Below are 25,218 nucleotides of genomic sequence, written 5' to 3'. Positions count from 1 at the left end.
TCTCTCAGTCGTGTCCGACTCTTTGCAACCCCATGAGTCACAGCACGCCAGGCCTCCCTGTCCATCACCAACTCCTGGAGTTCACTCAAACTCATCGAGTCGGTGATGCCATCCAGCCAACTCATTCTCTGTCGTCTCCTTCTCCTCCCGCCCCCAATCCCTCCAAATATCAGAGTCCTTTCCAGTGAATTAACTCGTTGCATAAGGTGGCCAAAGTATTGGAGTTTCAGCTTTAGCATCAGTCCTTCCAATGAACACCCAGGATTGATCTCCTCTAGAATGGACTGGTTGGATCTCCTTGCAGTCCAAGGGACTCTCAAGAGTCTTCTCCAACACCACAGTTCAAAAGCATCAATTCTTTGGAGATCGGCTTTCTTCACAGTCCAACTCTAACATCCATACATGACCACTGGAAAAACCATACCCTTGACTAGATGGACCTTTGTTGGCAAAGTAACGTCTCTGCTTTTTAATATACTGTCTAGGTTGGTCATAACTTTCCTTCCAAGGAGTAAGTGTCTTTTAACTTCATGGCTGCAATCAGCATCTGCAGTGATTTTGGAGCCCCCAAAAATAAAGTCTGACACTGTTTCCACTGTTTCCCCGTCTGTTTCCCATGAAGTGATGGGACCAGATGCCATGATCTTTGTTTTCTGAATGTTGAGCTTCAAGCCAACCTTTTCACTCTCCTCTTTCACTTTCATCAAGAGGCTTTTGAGTTCCTCTTCACTTTCTGCCATAAGGGTGGTGTCATCTGCATATCTGAGGTTATTGATATTTCTCCCGGCAATCTTGATTCCAGCTTGTGCTTCTTCCAGACCAGCGTTCCTCATGATGTACTCTGCATAGAAGTTAAATAAGCAGGGTGACAATATACAACCTTGACGTACTCCTTCTCCTATTTGGAACCAGTCTGTTGTTCCATGTCCAGTTCTAACTGTTGCTTCCTGACCTGCATACAGGTTTCTCAAGAGGCAGGTCAAGTGGTCTGGTATTCCCATCTCTTTCAGAATTTTCCACAGTTTATGGATGGCCCTTTGGGTGTGAATTTCAGATTAACCACATATAATTATTTAATGTAAGCATACTCCATGCAATATTTTGAATATGTGTATTAATCACGCTTAGTTGTGTCTGGTTCTTTGTGACCCCATGGACTGTAGCCTGCCAGGCTCCTCTGTCCATGGAATTCTCCAGGCAAGAATACTGGAGTGGCTTGCCATTTCCTTCCCCAGGGGATCTTCCTGACCCAGGGATCAAACCCCAGTCTCACGCATTCTAGGCAGATTCTTTATCATCTGAGCCACCAGGGAAGCCCATTTGGAACAAAGTTATATTTAAAAAATTATCTGTTTTTGTATGAAATTCTAATTTAACTTGGTGCCCTGTATTTTTATTCACCAGATCAGGCAATCCTACTTGTTATAGGTCTTTACCTATGCTGTTTCTCATAACCCCTTAAAAATTATGCAAAGTAAGAATGCTAATTTTACAAATAAGGTAACTGATATTCAGAGAGAGACAGTGATATTAACACCCTCAAAATTATACTGGCATGTGGTAGAATCAGGATGTGAAGCTAGGTGTGTTCAAACATGAAGGCCATGTTTTCATACTTCACAAGAAAACCAGTAATTATTACAACCATTTTGTCCAGAGCTGAATCACGCTCGAGTTTTATAACATGAGATTAAGGGACATACTTTCGCAGTTCCCAAAACACAGCTCTTCACCGCGCTGAGACTTGGCACCATCTGCCCCTTCTCACCATGTGAGTGCTACTCAGGCTTCATGACTCAGCTCAGAGGTTACCTCATTGAGGAAGCTCCTTTGATCATCAGAGCTGATCATTCTATGTATCTTCTCGGCACTTGTACAGTACATTGCAATGATCTTCTTAAGGGTCTCTCCCTCAGAAGGCCATGAGTTTCCTAAGGTGGGCACCATGTCATTTTTCCAGGGCCCACATGGAAGTAGAGCTTCAGTAAATGCCCAAAGATTGAAGCCAAAATCCTAGGCATCCAATTTATATAAATTCTGCCTAAAACACATATGAGATTACTGACTTGTTAAGACAATGGATCTCCTGGCTGTTTTTGAAAAATGACATCAGAAAATGGAGATTAGAAACCACCTTAACTGAATCATGCGAATCTTTACAGAGGTACATTTATTCACTTCATTACTTGTAAATGATTTTATTTGAATTGTTACAGTCCAACAGCTAAATATATGTTCATAATACAGTCTACTAAATTTCTACATTTTAAGTATCTTATGAAATATATTGATAGTAATTAGACATGTCCATAAACCATTTTTCAAGATTTTAATATCTTAGTCTTCTAAGGGTGTTTTTTTCAGCAACAAAAATAAATATTGCATTAGTATAATAATAATAATAAAAGAAACTAACCTATCTGCCACTGCTAAGTTGCTTCAATCATGTCTGACTCTGTGCGACCCCATAGACAGCAGCCCACCAGGCTCCTCCGTCCCTTGGATTCTCCAGGCAAGAATACTGGAGTGGGTTGCCATTTTCTCCAATGCATGCATGCATGCTAGTTGCTTCAGTTGTGTCCAACTCTGTGCGACCCCACGGACAGCAGCCCACCAGGCGCCCCTGTCGACAGGATTCCAGGCAAGAATACTGGAGTGGGTTGCCATTTCCTTCTCCAACCTATCTAGATATGGACAAGAAAACCTTATCTGTTACTTTACTATTTAACTTGAGAAGAACCTTATCAATGACACTTTTTTTAAATGATCCTATTTTGCTGTCACCTTTGACACAGTTTTAAGCTGTTTTGTTGCACAATTATCTTGAATGGAACATCTAAGATTGAATCAGCTTTAGTTAACATTCATAAATATCTGAAAAAGCAGGAGGGAGGAGTAAAGCAAAGATCAGTCTCATTTCCTAGCTTGACAAGGTTCAAATCAATCATTTAAAAAAGCCAATTTTGTGTGAAAAATGAAGTCATTTTATGTGCTAAAGATACATGTGCTTGGCATATAAGGATGTTATTTCTTAATATATTCCCTTGAATATATTCCAGATACTTTTTAAAAAGGTCTTTTAAAAATTAATTATAATTGTGGTGAATATGGGGCTTCTTGATGTCATTCCTCCTTTGTGGACAGACTCAGTGATTTCCAAAGGCTCCCAATTACATTGTTGAAAAGAAATACAGTACTCTTGTCCCTTGGCTGACCTGCTTGTCATCTCAAACTGAAACACATATTTAGTGCCAACAAAGTGCTACTTCACTGAGAACAGAAATACATCCATTCCCTCTGGTTTTGAGTTGGCCTAATACGTCCAGGTTCTGTAGCTCTTTCTCTGAAATATTCCAGACAAGAATAATGATGGGCTGATGCCCTTTCCAAAATGATACGTAAATACTATGAAAGGCATCTATTTATACTAGTCAATAAGTGTTTTAGGAATGATAGACAAAAATTTAGATAATTTCTGTTAAGACAAATAATGACTAGACCCAAATGGCAACTCTTCTTTGACAGAGCCCATTCAGGAAGACCTTGAATTCATTCTTTCATGCTGAGGAAGTGACTGATGCAGCCTAGGCTGTGACTTCATGTACTGGACACAGCTTTATGTCACAAGGAATGCTGTCTAATGGTGGAATCCCAAACATAAATCATGCAGTCTAAGCAGCATCTTGGGAGCCGAAGCAAACTCCTCCTAGGTCGACGGAGGTAAGCACACTGCTGGCTCTTCCTCTGTACAGGTGGGGGAAGGAGAGAGATGCAGATAACAGGTAAGAAACATGACTGCAGAGTCAGACTGCTGGAATTTGTCTCCCAGATCTAAGGTTTCCTGACCTTGGACAAGTTTGCTCTGAGCCTCATTTCTTTCAACTATAAAAGAGAAAATGATAACAGTTATCTACTTCATAGATTACTGTGAGGATCAGTGAGACAGGTGGATGCTTCAGCTCAAGGCCCAGCAAGGTAAGCACACAATCTGTTCGTCCTTTCCTGCCTGTCAGTATGATGGAAATCAGTGGAACAGTCCACTGGCACGCAGGTAGACAACATTTCAGCTTCTGACCACAACTTCCTCTGGATTGATTTCCATGAATAATGTAAAACATATTTGAAAGGAGCAGAGATTACAAAGAGGAAGAGATGGTAGGGACTCGGGATTTTAAATGCCTCTATTCTTCCTGTTCTTTCCCCTGGCCTCCTTCCCACCTTAGTTTCTTGAAGGAAACAAAAACAGACGCACAAAAAACAGGTCAGGAAAATGCATGTTAAAAGACTTTGGCCTAAATCCCTATGCATACGAGAGTAAGCTGAGCTGGCCTCTGGGGAAGATCTGCTTCATGTGGCTAGAGGCAGGTCTAGGGACTAAAAGCAAAGGAGCTCCTTGCAATCCTTTCCTCCCTAAGCCCATACCCAGGATTCTCTGGATCTGACTACTCTAATAGCATGGAAAGGTGGATGTGGGAAGAATGAGTAAATCAGCAGAGAAGCAACACATTCAAGAGACCATGCATCCCTCACCTGGTGCTCACCTGGTCCAGGCTTTCTCAGCAGGTGAGTGTGAGCCCCAGGATTCCTGGCCTAGATAAACACACATTGAGGAGAGAAAAAGTCAGAAGACAATGTTATTCGCTCAGTCGTGTCTGACTGTTTGTGATCCTATGGACTATAGCCCGCCAGGCTCATCTATCTTTGGGATTTCCCAGGCAAGAATACTGGAGTGGATTGCCATTTCCTTCTCCAGGGGATTTTCCAGACCAAGGGATTGAATCTGGGTCTCCTGAGTTGCAGGCAGATTCCTTAGTATCTGAGCCACCAGGGAAACCCTCAGAAGACAGAGTCAAGAGCAATCACCACACCTGGCTCAGAACTTTAACTTGTTCTATTCTCTTCATTTGTTGAGCTTCTACTATGTGCTGGGCACTTATTCCAGATGCTAAAACCCATGCATCCCAGTTTAGAAGTCAATGATAACTAAAAAGAGCATTCAAGCCCTAGACCCTGTGCACCTCAAACTTGCCCTTTTCCTCAGAACTTAACTCCTTCCCTTCATGTTAATGATTTTGCCCTCTGCCTTGCAGCTTCCTGAGGACACGGTGTGAAAGAGGGGAAAAGAGGGACCAGAAGACAGGTTTAAGGTTCCAGAGCTGGCAAATAACAGAGGGTATCAAGACGGGAGATAATGTTTTTGATTGCTTTTCCTAGTTTCACTTGTGTCAGCATCTAGATCAAAAGCAGTGGTCCAGCTGACCCCAGGGGGTTCTATTTTCCCAAAGCCTCTTTAGATTTTAACTCAAGACACAAAGCCTCAGGCCTTCCCTCTCAGTTCCAAGTTATTACAACCCTCACATTTCTGTCACTGGACTGTCCTTTGGCCCCAAATAGAAAATTAAGTTTTGATCTTGATTGGGCTTGCACCAGACAGAAGAGATTCAGTTAGATAGTCTGGACTTGTTTACTTTAGGAAATGATTTGCCTGCTTGACATCCCAAGCAGGAAGATTTTCATAGAAGAGTAGCTGAGAGAAATAATGATCCACTCAAGTGTCATGAGCTGAGGTGAGGCCAGGTTCTAGAGACAACAAAAAGATGCTCCACCAGACACTTCCTTTCCAGACCAGTCCCGGTCATCAGCTATACCAATGTTGGTCCCCAAACGGAGCTGCAGAATCCATGGAGAGCTCAGGACAGACTCCACTAAATCATCACAGAGCCTGATTCTTTTTGAGCTGCTCCTTAAGATTCCTATTCATTTATCCCCGTGATCTATAAAAAATAAATTGACTTATATTAACATGCTTATATTTTAATTTGGGGAAACTGAAATTCAACCAACTAGGACACTTAGTATTTAAAAACAAAGAACAGAATTCAAAGAGGGTAAAAATCCTCCAGACTTCATGATATAAGCGTTTTCTTGCTTGTTCTATCACGAACATACTCTCTCTGGAACTCTCTTCATTTCCCAGGTGAGAATAAAAAGGTGTAATGTGAAGAAGCTAAGTGACCCTCTTCAAGTCACGTAGCTTGTCAGTTGCAGAAGTCACGCTAGACCGCAGGACTGGACTTCTGTCTAGGGCTTTTGTTTTGTTCTCAAACACATGACAACCTTCCTATTGTACATAGACTGAAAGTGTTCTAAATGAGACGGGAAATTAATTATTTACTGGTTGAAACAAAGGATTTCAAAAGATGGAAAAAACAAACTTTGGTAGAGCCACTTCGAGAAGATATGGCCTAAGAGGAAGCAGTAGGCTGTAGCGGGTCAGGGAACAGGGGACAGTGGATTCAGGAAGCAGGACAATGCCTATGCCGACAAATAGCCTGATGATATAGGAGATCCCCAAGTATCATTATGAGACATGGATTTGGGCTGGGTATCTAGACTACAGCAACTGCAAAACCACTAAACAGAGGTAGGGATAGAAAGATTGAAAAAAGGAAAAAGAGGAAAAGAAGAAAAAGACATACATAAATACAACTTCTATGCTAAACAAGAGTGCCAAAGACATTTCAAATGAAAAGAATCTAATTTAGAAAAGAAAAATAAACAATTATCAACAACAAGAACATGAATTCATCCTGGATAAAATTAAAAATAATTTTATGTTACAGGATGACAAAAACTTTAAAATAGATATTTAGAAGGCGCAAAGAGACAAACTGAAGGTTAACTTTCATTTTAAAAGAACAACAAAAGATGAAACAAAAAGAAAACAGGTGAATACGAAAAATAACCACTTAAGTACTGGAAATTATTTTTAAGTAGTCTTGAAGTTTTTAAAAAGTAGTAATCAAGTTAAAAAACAAAACAAAAGGACCTCACCATATTGGATAAACTCTAGGCTAGACAACACTAGTACGGAAATTAGAAAGGAGCGTCAAGAGGCGAAGGGTTGAACAATATATAAAAAGGCTGTGAAGAGACCTGGAGGATCAATTTACAGGTGAACAGATTGAAAGGATCCAACATACATCTAACAGGAGTTTCAGAAGAGGAACTCATTATTTCTTGTAACTCTTCCATAAATGCCCAGAAAGGGAGGAATAGCATCTCTCCCTCATTTGGCCAAGCCAGGTATATACTACCTGCACATATCCATTCAATCAAGTTGGCTACGTGCTGTCAGTTTTTGTCCACCCCAAATGCATGCAAATGTTGCCAGAGGGCAGGATGCACTCCAGCCCACTGGAGACATTTCTGATCCATTTAATACCACCTGCTCAAGCATCCTATAAATGCAACACTAAAGCTGGAAAATTTTCCCTACAATTTGGTTTTAAACCTAACGGCTAATGGTACTAATTCAGCGGAGGAATATTCCTGCTTAGTTGTTTTCAGCTCTTAAGGATCTCACCTCAATTATTTCCCAGATTCCTGTGGCCTATGTTTTAGTTATGTCCTAAAACACAGGCCATTTAGTTATGACCCCACCTCTGAGGTCTGAATACTCCTGTAAAATAATAGTCCTCACCTTTGAATTGGGCAGCCTACGGCTCTGCACTTTAACCATTTTACATGAAACCATTTCAATACGTTCTTCCCATCATTATTTTGATGTAATGGCCCAGGTGGCAGAACATGCTGTACAGACATCCCTCCCTAAAGGCAGTGCCTTTGGTCTTATTTAGTTTCCTGCTGAGCTGTAATTCCTTTTCTGTGCTAGTACTCAAGAGCCCATAACAAAGCCATGTAACAACCAAGAGTTTGCTTTTTTTCCACTTTTGATTTCCCACTATTTCCATTAATATATCTAGCTATTTGCCTTTTGGAGACTTTTCCACGCGTCCCTGTACTCACACAATGCCTGGCGTTCCATAAACCTAGCCAGGTCACCCTCTGTGGAAGTAGCTCGCCAGCCTGGGATTTTTCCTGTGAACAATGGGCTTTCCCCTAGCATGGCCCCTTTACTCATTCCTGCATTGTTTCCAGTTTACTGCCTGACTTGCCAATTACTGGAGGACAGAAAGAACGCAAAGTGTCCACCAAACAGAAGGCATCTTGAGAACAAAACGCCAGGCAGGCAGCTCTGTGTAATCAATGGGTCATTTTACTGTAGGGTAACTTACAGGGTGGGAACGGATCAGGTGGATAATCCAGAAACATTCACAGCTGTACTCTGCATCATCAGGAGACCATTGGGATTATAGTTAACCTAGGATATGAGGTAGCTACTTGGAAACAGGACAAGCATTCCTAAGTCAAGATTCATGAATGGGTAACTAGTCTCCTGGGCACCAGGAATTCATCAGTGAAGGTTTTCATCATTATTTGGGGACTAACAGCATACAGGCCACCTGGTCCTGATCATTATTAAACAATACCTATTAACTATTTGATAGTTAATAAAAAAAAAATCAAAGCCCTTGATGACAGAGAAGTGGTTCACTGTACAGTATAGTCCTGGGTAGGGTCAGTGGAGGGAGAAACTGTAAGGGCCCAAGATGGCATCAGTTATGCTAACAACAGTACAGGGATTAAGTTTTATCTTCAGATCCTCAGATTGGGAAATATTTTCGGGCGATATTTGTATGTAACAAGATTCTACTGACATACAATTGGTCATGTGGTGTTTGCTGTAAAACACATTGTTATTGCAATGATGGTTATTACATGATGGAGTGGGGCAGAGACCATAGACATGGCATGACACACGTGCAACTTGAAGCAAAGCCTTGCCTTTTTCATTCCCTAGAATTTCTCATCATGGATATCAGCCAAAGCAACTGCCAGCTGCCACTGTTCACACAACGTGTGCTCAATGAGCCTGGCTTTATGGACTCCAGGGATGGGTCAAGGGCATGAGGCTAAGGAACTGCTTTAAAGCAGTGGAAGGGAAAATAAGTACACAATATAATTGTAGTTACCATTATCTTGTATTTCATAGAATTTAGAATCTCCAATAAGGTCTGAATGTGTTATACTTGGAAATGCTACAAATGTAATTCTAAGGGATGGACTGTAATACAGCTACTAACCTGCCCCACCCTCCTGATTAACTCAGAAAGCCTGGTATACCAGGTGCATGGTACAGTGAGCTGAGCCTGGAGATATAAACTGCTATGTCCTGGAAATGGTCACATACAAAACTCTTAGACTTTTGTCTTCTTTCCATTTCCTGCTAAGCATACAACTTTTTGACCTAAGTATGGATATGAGAGTTGGACTGTGAAGAAAGCTGATCGCCGAAGAATTGATGCTTTTGAACTGTGGTGCTGGAGAAGACTCTTGAGAGTCCCTCGGACTGCAAGGAGATCCAACCAGTCCATTCTAGAGGAGATCAGTCCTGGGTGTTCATTGGAAGGACTGATGCTAAAGCTGAAATTCTAATACTTTGGCCACCACATGAAGAGTTGACTCACTGGAAAAGACTCTGATACGGGGAAGGATTGGGGGCGGGAGGAGAAGGGGACAACAGAGAATGAGATGGCTGGATGGCATCACTGACTCGATGGATGTGAGTTTGAGTGAACTCCGGGAGTTGGTGATGGACAGGGAGGCCTGGCGTGCTGTGATTCATGGGGTCGCAAAGAGTCGGACACGACTGAACGACTGAACTGAACTGAACTGATTATAGCTAATGGCTACAGAGAAGGACAGAGAGTGGCAGCATCTTAAAAAGCACTTTTTCCCCCAGTGGTGGGCAGTGTCAAGAGACTGAAGTGGTTTACAATCAGTTGCATTACTTAAAACAATCTGAATGCCAAAGTGCCCCAAATGAATGAAGTCAAAATTCCACTGTTAGCACTGATACAGCATTTGAATAGAGCATAAATTGTAAAATAAAACAAAACACTACTTTCATCCTCCATTTCAATTCCCTCATCTGCAAAACAGGCTTCGTACTATGAACTTCATAGTCTATAATGAAGATTAAATGGAATAACAGGTAAAGTACTTCTATACAGTACTTGGCAGGTATAGATATTTCCTGTACTCAAGAGCAACTATTATTTCACACAAATGATTTATTCTATAGATAACCCAGTTAACATCAAGTACATGGCTGAGTATTGAGAATTACAATGATTTTTCTCTTAAGACTAGCTTTACACATTCTGTTTGGGCAAATACAAATGCATATACCTATATTATAAAACTGTTAGTTGCTCAGTTGTGTCTGACACTTAGTGACCCCATGGGCTGTAGCCCACCAGGTTCCTCTGTCCATGGAATTCTCCAGGCAAGAATACTGGAGTGGATTGCCATTCCCTTCTCCACGGGATCTTCCCAACCCAGGGACTGAACCTGGGTCTCCCGTACTGCAAGCAGATTCTTTACCATCTGAGCCACCAGGGGAGCCTACTTACCTATAGTAGTCCTTATTAAATACTTAGTAACCAAAGAGCTTTTAGACCTGTCTTAAAAAAAACACGAAGTCTTTTGAAGCTCATGCAGGCCCACGGGGTAGAGAAGTCTTCTAGTCATTTTTTTTTTTTTTTAAGAGTTAGGCTGACAGCAGCTAGACTTGAAAAGGAAGTTCTATTTAACTGCCTACCTCCAGCAGTGACTGAGGAAAAAACTAGTAACATGGTTTGAAAAAGTCCCATAATGCTCTATTCTACTTCCCTTCCTAGGAAGATCTGAAGCATTGCAACCAGATTCAAGTGGATTTAGAATCCCAGCTACTTCTGATTTCCTATCTATATCTGGGAGCTTCACGCATTGTTTTTCTCAGCAAGGAAAATGCAGGAGACTGTTTCTCATTTCTTCAGACTTCTGCCCAAGGATTTCAGTATTTCTCTTCAGACTCTTCTCAGTCATCTAGTACTGAAGTAGCAATGAAAGCTGTGAAATGCAATTGTAGTTTCCCACTATGGATAGAACTTAGGAGGCTACACAATTCTACCTAGAACAGTCAAATTAGGAAACCAGGCCCTCACCTAGTCTCCATAATGCAGAGTGACAGATAATTTCAAGGAGTAAGGCTGCAGACAGAAGGAAAAAAAGCACTTTTTTGTCTTCCAGAGACTAGTCTTACCTTCTCAGGAAAGCAAGGAAAAGAAAAAATCTTGTAAGAAAAAGAAACTAAGCACTGCTCAAAGGAAGAGAAACCATAGCTAGAGCATGATTGATGTTCTTCCTATCTCCAATTAGGCATGTTTCTTATCAACAGAACTCTCTCATCTGTGTGTATCCAAAGATATGGTTCACACGTATACATTTTTATAATTTACAATCAAAGCTGGGTTTTTTTCCCCCAGGAAAAGATTGTTCACTGAAAAAGTTTCTAAAAGCACCCAAATTATTAACATTCAGAACCAAAATTGGTAGGATGAACTCTAATGAAAAACACAATCAATAAATCCCAACTTAATTCTCCATATTGTCTGTTGTTGTTTAGTTGCTAAGTCATGTTCGACTCTTTTGCAACCCCACAGACTAGCCTGCCAGGCTCTTCTAAGGATTTCCCAGGGAAGAACGCTAGAGTGGGTTGTCATTTCCTTCTCCAGGGGATCTTCCTGAACCAGGGACTGAACCCATGTCTCCTGCATTGGCAGGCAGATTCTTTACCACTGGGAACCCCAATTTTCACATTAGCTACTTCATAAATAATGTAAAATATGCTAGCAAAATGTTCTCATTATATACTAGGAGTACTATTAAACTTTGAAGGCTATCATTCTAATAATTATTTGTTCTGCCAGTGAACATAAACTGCTTGGGTCTAAAGAATGGTTTAGCCTCTGGGAATAAGTACATGGATGATGTCAAATTAAGACCAGTTTTAGAAATAATAAATTTAAGAATCCTTCTATCTTAAAATATATTACTCCAGTAATGATAAAATGAAGTTTGAAAGTTAACCGCCTCCAAATCTGCCAGGTATGAAGCCCAAACTACAATTCTTTTAACTAGAATAATATGACATCTTTTTTCCATCTGTGGAATTTTCTCAAAAATACTCACTGCTTTTCTTCTCTCTCTCCTCACACACATAAACGCCAATTAAAAAATAGTTTAATAGACTGATGTGAATGTATTTAAGGGTAGGTTAAGCTAATAGGTGAGTGGAAGGAAATGCTTAAGTAAGTGAGAGAAAAAGAATAGAGAACTCAGTGATCTGTGATTCTATGAGAGTTAAGTGACTGGGTAAGTTCAGGAGAAGAGCTAGATAAAAGGCAAATTACATTGTAATGCAAATATTTATTTTCAGTTTACATTTGGCAGAATAGTCCAAATTCCAAGGATCATTAATGAACTGTATGAAACAACACCTTAAAGAAATACATTCCAAAAATTTATACTTACAAATTCTGGTTTGGCTGTATGTAACTCCCAGATATTTAAGGTCATGCATCAATTCTGCAGTTTACAAAAGGAAAGCACTCAAAGATATAAAATTTGACTTTTGCCTGAAAAAAATGAAGCTCCTTTTCCTTTACAAGTTGAACTCTGCTTTCAGTGTTAAAATTAAGATCGAGATTATATATAAAGACAGTTTCAAGTGCAGGATTATGTGCTGGAGAGCAGAAACTTCAAAATGATAAAATGACTATAAAAAAAGAGTAAAGACAAATGCACTGCACACATCAAGTTGTAAACTATAGACAGAAAAATGACTAATGTTCATAGGCTATTTATTAATTGACCAAAATCTCAGAACCAATAGTGATTACATTTTGGCTTAACTGAGTAAAGTGGTCACCTATAATGAATGAATTCTTGCTGGCCAAAGGTCATTTTTCAACATTCAACTTTTTATATATCCTATTCTAGATAAGACCTTTTGCTTTTATCATAAGATTCTTCAGTTTCAGGTATTTCCTAAGTGAGAATAATAGCACCAAAATAATGTCACAGCCTCTGTAACATTAATGAAAATGGACCATACTTACCCTCGATCCCGAAATAGTTTACATACCAAAGACTACAATGATAACTTTATGGTTCTACTTAACAATAAATAATAAATTAAACAATTTCTATAAAACTTCAATAGTCTATGAAAACTTCATGAATCAAATTATTTAATGTTCCAGACATCAAGTAAATTTGTTGTAAGGTCTTTTACGATAACCCCCTTGAAAGAAAAACTAGGCTTATTCAACTTTAACATGCTCACAGTCTGAGTCATGTTTGTACCTAAAAAGTACATGACTCATGAACTGATTTGTTGATTTGTGATAAATGATCAAAAAGTCTTGAAATACAAATACAGCAATTAAATGTTATTTAAGAATGATACGCACAGTGAAGTACTTTTTATAGAAAAGTTTAAATTCCCACAATACTATAAAATTTCAGAGTCAAGCATACAGTAGAATGGTGAATACTGCACTTCATGTTGGTGGTTACCTACAGGCAGGTAGTGAGGGAAAAGCATCAGGAAGACATACAAAAGTCTTCAATTCTTCTTATTCGATCTAAATCAAATGATATAAATTTTGATAAAACAGCATGATGGGCATGAATGCTCATTATACTGTTCTCTTCTTGTCTGCTTTACACAAATTCTTAAAAAAGAAAATGATTAACATCAGACCTTTGTAGGAATAATCAGCAGTGTACTGATGCATCAGTAGTATTTATCAGCTAATCATCTAGTCTGTGAACATCACTCGGTTGAAGATCAATGATCTACAGATCAATGATCTATGCATCTTCTTTTATAATTTCAATATACAGTTGTAATACTTTATTTAGATTTTGAACAAAACGGATTTCCATTCTTAATAAGTGAAAACCTAAGACATTTTTTATTCTTTAATCGGAGGAAAACTGCTTTACAATGTTGTGTTGGTTTCTGCCATACAACAATGCAATTCAGCCATAATTATACATACATATATATAAATTTATTTACTTTCCTCTTGAGCCTTCCTCCCTAGAAATTTTTATTGGAAGAAAATGTCCTTATATTGCCTGATTAGTCAATGCTGCCTGAAATGCTATCCTTTTACCATCAATTACTGATTGTGTAATTAAAAGACACTTACTCCTTGGAAGGAAAGTTATAACCAACCTAGACAGCATATTAAAAAGCAGAAACATTACTTTGTCAACAAAGGTCCATCTAGTCAAGGCTATGGTTTTCCAGTGGTCATGTATGGATGTGAGAGTTGGACTATGAAGAAAGCTGAGAGCAGAAGAATTGATGCTTTTGAACTGTGGTGTTGGAGAAGACTCTTGAGAGTCCCTTGGACTGCAAGGAGCTCCAACCAGTCCATCCTAAAGGAGATCAGTCCTGGGTGTTCACTGGAAGGACTGATGTTGAGGCTGAAACTCCAATCCTTTGACCACCTGATGCAAAGAGCTGACTCATTTGAAAAGACCCTGATGCTGGGATAGATTGAGGGCAGGAGGAGAAGGGGACGAGAGAGGATGAGATGGTTGGATGGCATCACCGACTCAATGGACATGGGTTTGGGTGGACTCTGGGAGTTGGTGATGGACAGGGAGGCCTGGCATGCTGTCATGGGGTCACAAAGGGTCGGACACGACTGAGCGACTGAACTGAATTGAACTGACTGTGTATCAATATGGAAGGCAGAAACAAACCTGGTAGTAAAGTTATAAGAATTATGTTTATTATTATAGAAACTACTTTTATGACATTTGATAGAGCTCAGAACTATTGCTTTGAAATGAGTTCATATCTGTGAAAGGTCTTCCCTTGTGGCTCAGATGGTAAAGAATCTGCCTGTAATGTGGGTAGGAGCCGGGTTCAATCCTTGGGTTGGGAATATCCCCTGGAGAAGGGCATGGCAACCCACTCCAGCATTCTTGCCTGGAGAATCCCATGGACAGAGGAGCCTGGTGAGCTACAGTCCATGAGGTCACAAAGAGTCAGACACGACTGAATGACTAAGCAGCAGCATATGTGAAACTGAAAGCCCACCAGTATGAAGTCAGTCTTTACAAAAATAAAGAACAAAAAAGAAATTAAACCCTCAAAAGCTGTATCTCACATAACAGTAAAATACACAAATACAAGCAAAGTGACAATTTTTTAAAACACATAAAGCAATGGATTTAAGTTTGATTCTATTCTTCGGTCTTGTTGCTAATGGTCCTCTTTGTTCTTCCAGTTATATATGTGAAACAGGTATGATAATAATTAAACAACGGCCTTTCAAGACTTACTAAGAGGTTAAAAGGAATTACTGAAATCGCGTTCAAATACTTTATAAATACTCTTAACAAAGATATTTTATTATACTTTTGTCTTCCTTCAGTGAAGGTGTTCTTTTAAATTATACTGGTTCTTAATATTGTTTCAAATTCTCAACTAGAGATGTTAATTTCTTCCAAAGTGACACTCCCAGTTAATCATAATAGCTCTGATTAAGAAGATAATACTAGAACCGTGCTACCTGAGGAAAAAAGAAAGAATGGCAGCACAGCTGGTAAAGTTCCTAGACCTTGTCCACTGAAGTTATAGATTGTTCAACTGACAAAATATTTGGTTACTCCAAAACTTCTGTGTATCATTTTGAAATCATGTTCTGTCTCAGTGTGAGATTTCTTACATAAATAGGAAGAATTTAATTTCTGTAAACGTATGTAGTACCAGTTATCTCTGAATAGATATCCCATGAGAGCTGCTTCAGTGAAGAATCATTTCTTACATATCCATGTCCAGACTCAAAAAGAAATATTTTTCTTTGAAAAAACAGAAATACCCAAGAAATGTTAAAGCTTTCTGTACCCAGGGACTGCCCACCTATTCCAAGCATGGAATCACTCCCTGGAGATTGCTGATGAATTAAAAATGTTTGGCAGTTACTCATAGCTCATCAGATGTGTTCGCCTTTGGCAGTTCACATTCTTCATTGGTACGACAGCTCTGAAGGATGTCCTTATAGTGGTTCTTCAGATCTTCATACAAAGAAACAGTTTCTTGTGAGTGAGCCAATGGTAACACTTTTTCATTCAGTAACATCTGCACTCGGAATTCTTCTTTAGGAGTCTTAGCATTTTTACAATGGTAGAGCACAAATATCAGGTTTGAAGCATAGGGTACAATGTGACCACTTCGGAACTTCCGATGCATCTGCTCCTTGTAATTGTAAGCTGTTAGGGGTTCCTTGTCTTTGAAGTAGCCCATGAGAGAAAGCAATGGAAGAAGGGTCTCTGCGTGGCCAAACTGAAGGATGACTGGAGAGGAAATTGGTTGAGAACTTAAAAGAGAAATAAAGAAAAAGACACATATAAGCATTTTCTACATACATAGCAATTTAACATAATAACCACACTTAGAATTAACACACAATTTTCTCATCTTTTAAAAATCTTTATATAAACAACAATATGGCTAAATTCTGCGTGGAAGAGAACTGAACTTTTTGCACTAAAATTACATTTTAAAGTTTTGGATCACTGCATATTGTAAATCTATCTAAAACACACACATTCTTTAAACTTAAAGAGAGCTGAGTCTTTACTGGTAGATAAGGGAACTTCACGTTGATATATGGATTTCGAAACTGTATTGCCTTTCTGTAATGAATCTGAGCACCTGGCCCTTAGTAAATATTGATTACTCTCTGGAGCTCATCTGAACGAATTTCAAATGTTATTTCATCTTTAAGGAATTAGGACACTATTCAGTAAATTTCTTGGTTAAAACCAAGTCTGAGCAGTGAATGGTAATGCATATAATTCTTCAATGTTTTAGGAGACCTGACTTGGTCACCAAATGTAGGAGAGTCACAAAAAGGTAAAGACACAACCTATTCTAGCTGATCAACTAGGTCTGTGGTTGGGAATGGAGTTTATACACTGCCAGAAACAACAGCTTTCAACACATGAGCTAGGTCACCTTTTTATTTTCTTTCAAGTTTTCTATGATTTTTCTCTGACAAAGGCTTCTTTTAAAAGTAGCAGCAGGGCTTCCCTGGTGGCTCAGTGGTAAAGAATCCACCTGCCAGTGCAGGTGAAACGGGTTAGATCCCTGATCTGGGCAAGATTCCATGTGCTGCAGAGCAACAAAGCCAGTGCGCCACAACCACTGAGCCTGTGCTCCAGAGCCCAGAAGCCACAGCTACTGCAGCCCTAGGGCCTGTGCTCTGCCACAAGAGACGCCACATCAATGAGAAGCCTTCACACTGCAACTAAAGAATACTTGATGCAACTTGAGGAAAGCCTGAGCAGCAAAGACCTAGCTCAGCCAAAAATAAATAAATAAATAATTTTTATAAAACAGCAGCAAATGACTATTTAGCCTTTTCTCCAACTTTTATAAAAAGACTATGGCTTCTGTTCTTAAATATAATTTGTAAGCCTATTCAAACACAAAATCCAAGACGACAGGATATATGTATAGATGAAGCTGATTCACTTTGTCGTACAGCAGAGACTAACACAACACTGTAAAACAACTATACTCAATTAAAAAAAAACAAACTATTCAAACAGTTAACCAAACATTAGGTTACAAATTTTCTGGGAGGACAGCAATATTTGCAGCAGTTTCTGAATCCTCCTGATTCCGCACATAAAAATAGATGGAGCAAATGGATAGCAGATAAAAAACTCAAGGGAAACACTCACAACTATTTTACTTTTTTCTACCAAGTCCTTGAAATGCCACGTGCACTTTACATTTACAGCAATCTCAATTCAGACCAGCCCCATTTTCAGGTGCTGAATAACCACATGTGGCTGGTGGCTACTGTGTGGAAAAGCGTTCAATAGGCAGTGAAGTAAACAGACTTACCTACATACTTGGGTTCAAAAGTCAATCAAAGAGAAAATAGGAAAAAAAAAGATAAAAGACAAACAACAAACACAAATATGAAACAAAAAAAATGTGTGCTGGGGGAAGGGGACAGACCAACAGGGCTATGTACAAATGATGAGTTCAAAGTCCTATTAACTTCACACATACAAGCCACAGAAGAAATTAAATCTAGATTGTTACCCAAATTTAAGTTTTAAACCTAAGATTCCTTAGATTTATATAAAGTGCAATAAATCCCATTTTCTCTTTTGCCTGCCTACTTTCAGTCACATATTAAAATCAGCTATTTTTGAGAAGAAAGTTGAGAAAAGCTGTGCTTTAAAAATGCTTACTGGGAGTTTTACGGGAAATCAATTTTATATATAATTAGATTCACATAGAAAGCCAAATCAACAAAAACAAATGAATGAATTGTGTCATATGATGCATCTAAATTAAAGAAAATATTTTACAATTTCAAGAAATTTTCAACAGAAAGGAAAAACACAATTTAAAAAATAAGTGCCCTAAATAAGTCAAGAAACACCTGGAGTAACTGGCAAATTTGGCCTTGGAGCACGGAATGAAGCAGGGCAAAGGCTAATAGAGTTTTGTCAAGAGAATGCACTGGTCATAGCAAACACCCTCTTCCAACAACACAAGAGAAGACTCTACACATGGACATCACCAGATGGTCAACACCGAAATCAGATTGATTATATTCTTTGTAGCCAAAGATGGAGAAGCTGTATACAGTTAGCAAAAACAAGACCAGGAGCTGACTGTGGCTCAGATCATGAACTCCTTATTGCGAAGTTCATACTTAAATTGAAGAAAGTAGGGAAAACCACTAGACCATTCAGATATGACCTCAATCAAATCCCTTATGATTATACAGTGGAAGTGAGAAATAGATTTAAGGGACTAGATCTGATAGATAGAGTGCCTGATGAACTCTGGACTGAGGTTCGTGACATTGTACAGGAGACAGGGAACGAGACCATCCCCATGGAAAAGAAATGCAAAAGAGCGAAATGGCTGTCTGAGGAGGCCTTACAAATAGCTGTGAAAAGAAGAGAAGCGAAAAGCAAAGGAGAAAAGGAAAGATATAAGCATCTGAATGCAGAGTTCCAAAGAATAGCAAGGAGAGATAAGAAAGACTTCCTCAGTGATCAATGCAAAGAAATAGAGGAAAACAACAAAATAGGAAAAACAAGAGACCTCTTCAAGAAAATTAGAGATTCCAAGGGAACATTTCATGCAAAGATGGGCTCGATAAAGGACAGAAATGGTATGGACCTAACAGAAGCAGAAGATATTAAGAAGAGGTGGCAAGAATACACAGAAGAACTGTACAAAAAAGATCTTCCCGACCAAGATAGTCACGATAACGTGATCACTGACCTAGAGCCAGACATCTTGGAATGTGAAGTCAAGTGGGCCTTAGAAAGCATCACTACTAACAAAGCTAGTGGAGGTGATGGAATTCCAGTTGAGCTATTACAAGTCTTGAAAGATGATGCTGTGAAAGTGCTGCACTCAATATGTCAGCAGATTTGGAAAACTCAGCAGTGGCCACAGGACTGGAAGAGGTCAGTCTTCATTCCAATCCCAAAGAAAGGCAATGCCAAAGAATGCTCAAACTACCGGACAATTGCCCTCATCTCACACGCTAGCAAAGTCATGCTCAAAATTCTCCAAGCCAGGCTTCAGCAATATGTAAACCGTGAACTCCCAGATGTTCAAGCAGGTTTTAGAAAAGGCAGAGGCACCAGAGATCAAATTGCCAACATCCGCTGGATCATGGAGAAAGCAAGAGAGTTTCAGAAAAACATCTATTTCTGCTTCATTGACTATGCCAAAGCCTTTGACTGTGTGGATCACAATAAACTGTGGAACATTCTGAAAGAGATGGGAATCCCAGACCACCTGACCTGCCTCTTGAGAAACCTGTATGCAGGTCAGGAAGCAACAGTTAGAACTGGACATGGAACAACAGACTGGTTCCAAATAGGAAAAGGTGTACGTCAAGGTTGTATATTGTCACCTTGCTTATTTAACTTATATGCAGAGTACATCATGAGGAACGCTGGGCTGGAAGAAGCACAAGCTGGAGTCAAGATTGCTGGGAGAAATATCAATAACCTCAGATATGCAGATGACACTACCCTTATGGCAGAAAGTGAAGAGGAACTCAAAAGCCTCTTGATGAAAGTGAAAGAGGAGAGTGAAAAGGTTGGTTTGAAGCTCAACATTCAGAAAACAAAGATCATGGCATCTGGTCCCATCACTTCATGGGAAATAGATGGAAAAACAGTGGAAACAGTGTCAGACTTTGTTTTTTTGGGCTCCAAAATCACTGCAGATGCTGATTGCAGCCATGAAATTAAAAGACGCTTGCTCCTTGGAAGGAAAGTTATGACCAACCTTGATAGTATATTAAAAAGCAGAGACATTACTTTGCCAACCAAGGTCCGTCTAGTCAAGGCAATGGTTTTTCCCGTGGTCATGTATGGTTGTGAGAGTTGGACTGTGAAGAAGGCTGATCGCCGAAGAATCGATGCTTTTGAACTGTGGTGTTGGAGAAGACTCTTGAGAGTCCCTTATACTGCAAGGAGATCCAACCAGTCCATTCTAAAGGAGATCAATCCTGGATGTTCATTGGAGGGACTGATGCTAAAGCTGAAACTGCAATACTTTGGCCACCTCATGCGGAGAGTTGACTCACTGGAAAAGACTCTGATGCTGGGAAAGGTTGGGGGCGGGAGGAGAAGGGGACGACGGAGAATGAGATGGCTGGATGGCATCACCGACTCTGTGGACATGAGTTTGAGTGTACTCCGGGAGTTGGTGATGGACAGGGAGGCCTGGCGTGCTGTGATTCATGGGGTCGCGGAGAGTCGGACACGACTGAGCGACTGAACTGAACTGAACTGAACTGAACTGAAATATTATCTTATTACAGATCAATCTCCATTACAAAAGGATGAAATATATAAAAAACAGTATTTTTAAAGGTCTGTTTAAATCCATAAATACAATAGTGATAATGAAAAACAAGTGTAACTATATATTAGAGGGTCAAAACTAAAGTAGCCTTCCTCAAAACAATGTAAAAAACTAAAATCATCAGCTTACTTAGAGATTAAATGTGCTTGCAGAAAATAGTAAGCAACTTATAATTCTTTGTAGGTTACATATTTTTACAATAACACAAAGGAGAAATGAGCACAATTTCACTCATAATTATTTTTTGCCTACCTTTACCCTTTGTGCCTTAGGGTTGTGCACACATAGCAGACGCTGTTGCTACTTCAGAAAAAGAAGTTGGCTGATGTCCCTTGCATTTACACACAAAAAGTACTGGACAAAAATGGATGTGACTAATTTTCTGCAACAAAGTAATAATACTCTACGCAGTAATAATACTCTACGCCTTGAATTCACTTTGTTGAGTATTAAATAATGTATGCAACTACATTTTTATTGTAGCACAGAAGAAAGGGAATATGTCAAAAAAAAAGACAATTTTTAACTTCAGAGAAGCTGTATCTGGGTCAAATGTTTCAACTCCAATGAATAAGTAATAGCTATCTGGAACACTGTACTGAAGTTGTATCCAGATCCAATGGATACAATTTCCTAAACACTTTTTTCTTTATAGATGAACATCTTTGCCTTGCCAACCAACCTCCCCCTCTTCATCTCTCATTTCCCAGACATAATGAAAGTCACTTTGCCCATTTCAAAGACACCTAATTATGAAATACAGCACTAGTTTGTATCAGGATGAAGCCTGACTTCTTGTTTTCTGATAGCAATATCACCCCTTGTCGGGTGTATTACAAACAACACAAACATATGTGTGCGTGTGTATGTGTATGTGTGCATCATATAATCACTTGAAATAAATTACCACTTTAAGAGTTATGTGTAAATCATTCCTAAGTGTATGTATACAAATCTTTATTGAACATACAAGAAGGTACTTTACTGGTTTGGTTTGTGTGTTCTGTGTGCTAAGTTGCTTCAGTCGTGTCTGACTCTTTGCGACCCCACTGACTATAGCCTGCCATGCTCCTCTGTCCATGGAATTCTCCAGGGAAGAATAATGGAGTTGCCCTGCCCTCCTTCAGAGGATCTTCCCAACCCAGGGATCGAACCCGGGTCTCCTGGATTGCACGTGGATTCTTTACCAGGGCACCAGGAAGCCTGGTTTGGTTTATATCTTTTTTAAAAGTGCCAAGGAACAGTATTAAAAATCTGGCTTACAGAAATTTTATCTAATAGAGAAAGAGCTTTTTTATTTTATAAAAAATAGAAAAGAATGCCTTATGAAACTTTGTAAAATATGCTACTATCAACATGAACATAAAACTAAAACTCTAAAGTGGTCTAAAATTATCTTTAACCATCTCCATATTTTCATACTGTTCATGGGGTTCTCAAGGCAAGAATACTGAAGTGGTTGCCATTCCCTTCTCCAGTGGACCACAATTTGTCAGAACTCTCCACCATGACCACTCTCCACCATCTTGGGTGGCCCTACATAGTTTCATTGAGTTAAGACAAGGCTGTGGTCCATGTGATCAGATAGGTTAGTTTTCTGTGATCGTGGTTTTCATTCTGTCTGCCCTCTGATGGAGAAGGATAAGAGGCTTAGGGAAGCTTCCTGATGGGAGACTGACTGAGGGGGAAACTGGGTCTTGTTCTGATGGGCAGGGTTGCCGGGAGCCAGTGAGGGAAATCCTACCCGTGGCAAAGGTCAACTGGGGAAGAGGCCTGACAGGCAAAGGCTAATCAGGACTCGAGGAACCCCCTGGACTTACCTGAGCATCTACCCCAAAGAAAACGGGAGTCTGACTGCCTTACTATCTTACGCCTCTTACCAAGTCCTCTAATACTTACGGGGGCTTCCCCCCAACCACCTTTCTCTGAAAACATTAATTCAGAGCTGTAGTTAAAAAGTTCTCCTCAGCTTAATAGGAGTGTTCCAATCCAAGCCCCTCTGATAGCTTTCTAACTTGCATGACAAGTTTGTCCGGGCTCTTACAACTACGAGTGTGACTGTTTGCAGCCTCCCAGCCAAGCAAGGACAGAAAGCCTAATATTCTAAAATACAGGAATCTGTTGAAGAAGTTAAAATCATTAGAATAGTACTAAAAAAGATTTCATTGTTGAATCAATGCTTGCTGCAAAGTTTCCTCTATCTATTGTATCCTTGGAAATATATTAATCACATATAGAGAAAATAAGTAGTAGCCTTTGATTTAACTACATCAGATCTAAGTTAATAAATTCCTTTCTTGTAGCTCACTACACTTTTGCCTTATAGGAATGTAACTTTGTCATGTGTCTAGCACCTGACTTTAGGAAAACCACCTTAAAAGAATATAAGACTTTTTCTAGCTAACTAACCTTTGTTAGGAGAGACGGCCATAAACTGTTAGCAGGCCTCCTGGCCAGAAGATGATGTAAACCACCCAAAACTTTTGTATATCATGAGACATACAAAAATGAGCCCTGATCCTGATAAGGGTCAAGACTGCTGACCTCGCATGATTTTGGCGTGACTCTATACCTCCCTTTCTCTATTTTTTATGTGCACAACTTAGGGTATAAAAGCAGCACTGGAAAATAAAGTTTTGGGCCTTGCTCACTGAAGCTTGGTCTTGCCGTGTCGTTCTTTCTCTTTTTCCATCCTTTTCTCTATTCTCATTTTTCTGGTTGAGATCCTTGGAGCGCTGGGCCCTCTGCGTTTACTTATCTGCCTGGGCTTCTAAGACCCACTCAAGGGGGTGCCCTGGTGGGGTGCCTCCAGTGATTCGAGAGGGCGCCTGCGGCCTACGTAAACAGAGAAAACCCCGTGCTGGGCTTTTATTGGTTTCCTGCGTAAACCAAGGAATCATCAGCCCCTGTCTCTCTCTCTCTCTCTCTCCTTCTCTCTCTCTCGCTGACGCCGACGCCGTTCATCCCGAGGATACCCTGGGCCATATCGAGGCTGGTCCCCGATACAGGGTCATGCTCAGTAAATCTTTAATCCAATTTTCTGTTGATGGGCATGGCTGTGTTCCCTTCCTGTTGTTTGACTTGAGGCCAAACTCTGGTGGAGGTAATGAAGATAAAGGCGACCTCCTTCAAAAGGTCCCATGCACACACTGCTGCACTCAGTGCCCCCAGACTGCAGCAGGCCGCCGCCAACCCACGCCTCTGCCAGAGACTCCTGGACACCCACGGGCAAGTCTGGGTCAGCCTCTTGTGGGGTCACTGCTTCTTTCTTTGGGGTCCTGGTGCACACAAGCTTTTGTTTGTGCCCTCCAAGAGCACAATTGTTTCCCCAATCCTGTATAAGTTCTGGCAGCTCTATGGTGGGGTTAATGGCGACCTCCTCCAAGAAGGCTTATGCCATACCCAGGTCTGCTGCACCCAGAGCCCGTGCCCCTGCGGCAGTCCACTGCTAACCCACACCTCCACAGGAGGCATGAACTCAGACACTCTGGCTCAGGCTCTGTGGGCTCTCTGGGTCCTGGTACACACAAGGTCTGTTTAAGCCTCTGAGTGTCTCTGGTGGCTAAGGGGTTTGATTCTAGACACGATTTTGCCTCCAATACTTTGGCCACCTCATGCGTTGAATTGACTCACTGGAAAAGAGTCTGATCCTAGGAAGGATTGGGGGTGGGAGGAGACAGGGACGACAGAGAATGAGATGGCTGGATGGCATCACCGACTCGATGGACATGAGTTTGAGTGTACTCCGGGAGTTGGTGATGGACAGGGAGGCCTGGCGTGCTGTGATTCATGGGGTCGCAAAGAGTCGGACACGACTGAGCAACTGAACTGAACCATCTTGCTGGGGCTTCTCCTTTGCTCTTGGACGTGGGGTATCTTTCCTTGGTGGGATCCAACATTTGATGCTTTTCAACTGTGGTGCTGGAGAAGACTCTTGAGAGTCCCTTGGACTGCAAGGAGATCCAACTAGTCCATTCTAAAGGAGATCAATCCTGGGTGTTCTTTGGAAGGACTGATGCTAAAGCTGAACCTACAATACTTTGGCCATCTCATGAGAAGAGCTGACTCTCTAGAAAAGACTCTGATGCTGGGAGGGATTGCGGGCGGGAGGAGAAGGGGACAACAGAGAAGGAGATGGTTGGATGGCATCACCGACTCGATGGACATGAGTTTGAGTAAACTCCGGGAGTTGGTGATGAACAGGGAAGCCTGGCGTGCTGCAGTCCACGGGGGTCGCAAAGAGTCGGACACGACTGAGCAACTGAACTGAACCTCCATATTTTAAATAATTCTAAAACTCTTTTTGATTTTATTTCAAAATAAATTCAGAGCTCACAAAATTTATAGGTTGCATTTTAAGGGTAAGAAGCAGAATTTAACACATTTCTAAATAAGTTACAAGATTAAAAAAAAAAGGTAAGTGATTTTTGCATTAACTCAAAAAGAATTCTCAATAGATAAAAGCTCAGAATATAAATCACGAGATTCAAACAAAACTTTTTCTTCACTATTTGTTTTTCTTAGCTGGAGTTCAA

The 25,218-nt window shown here is 40.3% G+C and overlaps 1 protein-coding gene across 2 annotated transcripts in view; it reads right to left on the bottom strand.

Moving 5' to 3' along the window:
- Positions 1–12,963: 12,963 nt before the first annotated feature.
- MINPP1 (multiple inositol-polyphosphate phosphatase 1) overlaps positions 12,964–25,218 on the bottom strand; it is a 41,494-nt gene continuing 29,239 nt past the window's right edge. The window contains exon 5 of one of the 2 annotated variants that reach the window (XM_055425161.2): positions 12,964–16,133. In XM_055425161.2, coding sequence (XP_055281136.1) covers positions 15,740–16,133 — 394 coding nt within the window. In that variant the 3' untranslated portion in view covers positions 12,964–15,739. The remainder of the gene's footprint in view (positions 16,134–25,218) is intronic. The other variant, XM_088842122.1, reaches the window with a different exon arrangement.

The sequence above is a fragment of the Moschus berezovskii genome, chromosome 12 (assembly GCF_049115385.1).
Source record: "Moschus berezovskii isolate FMDL1 chromosome 12, NW_MosBer_1.0, whole genome shotgun sequence".
Classification (NCBI taxonomy): Eukaryota; Metazoa; Chordata; class Mammalia; order Artiodactyla; family Moschidae; genus Moschus; species Moschus berezovskii.
The sequence above is the reverse complement of the archived record's forward strand: the minus strand, read 5'-3'. Positions and strand labels throughout refer to the sequence as shown.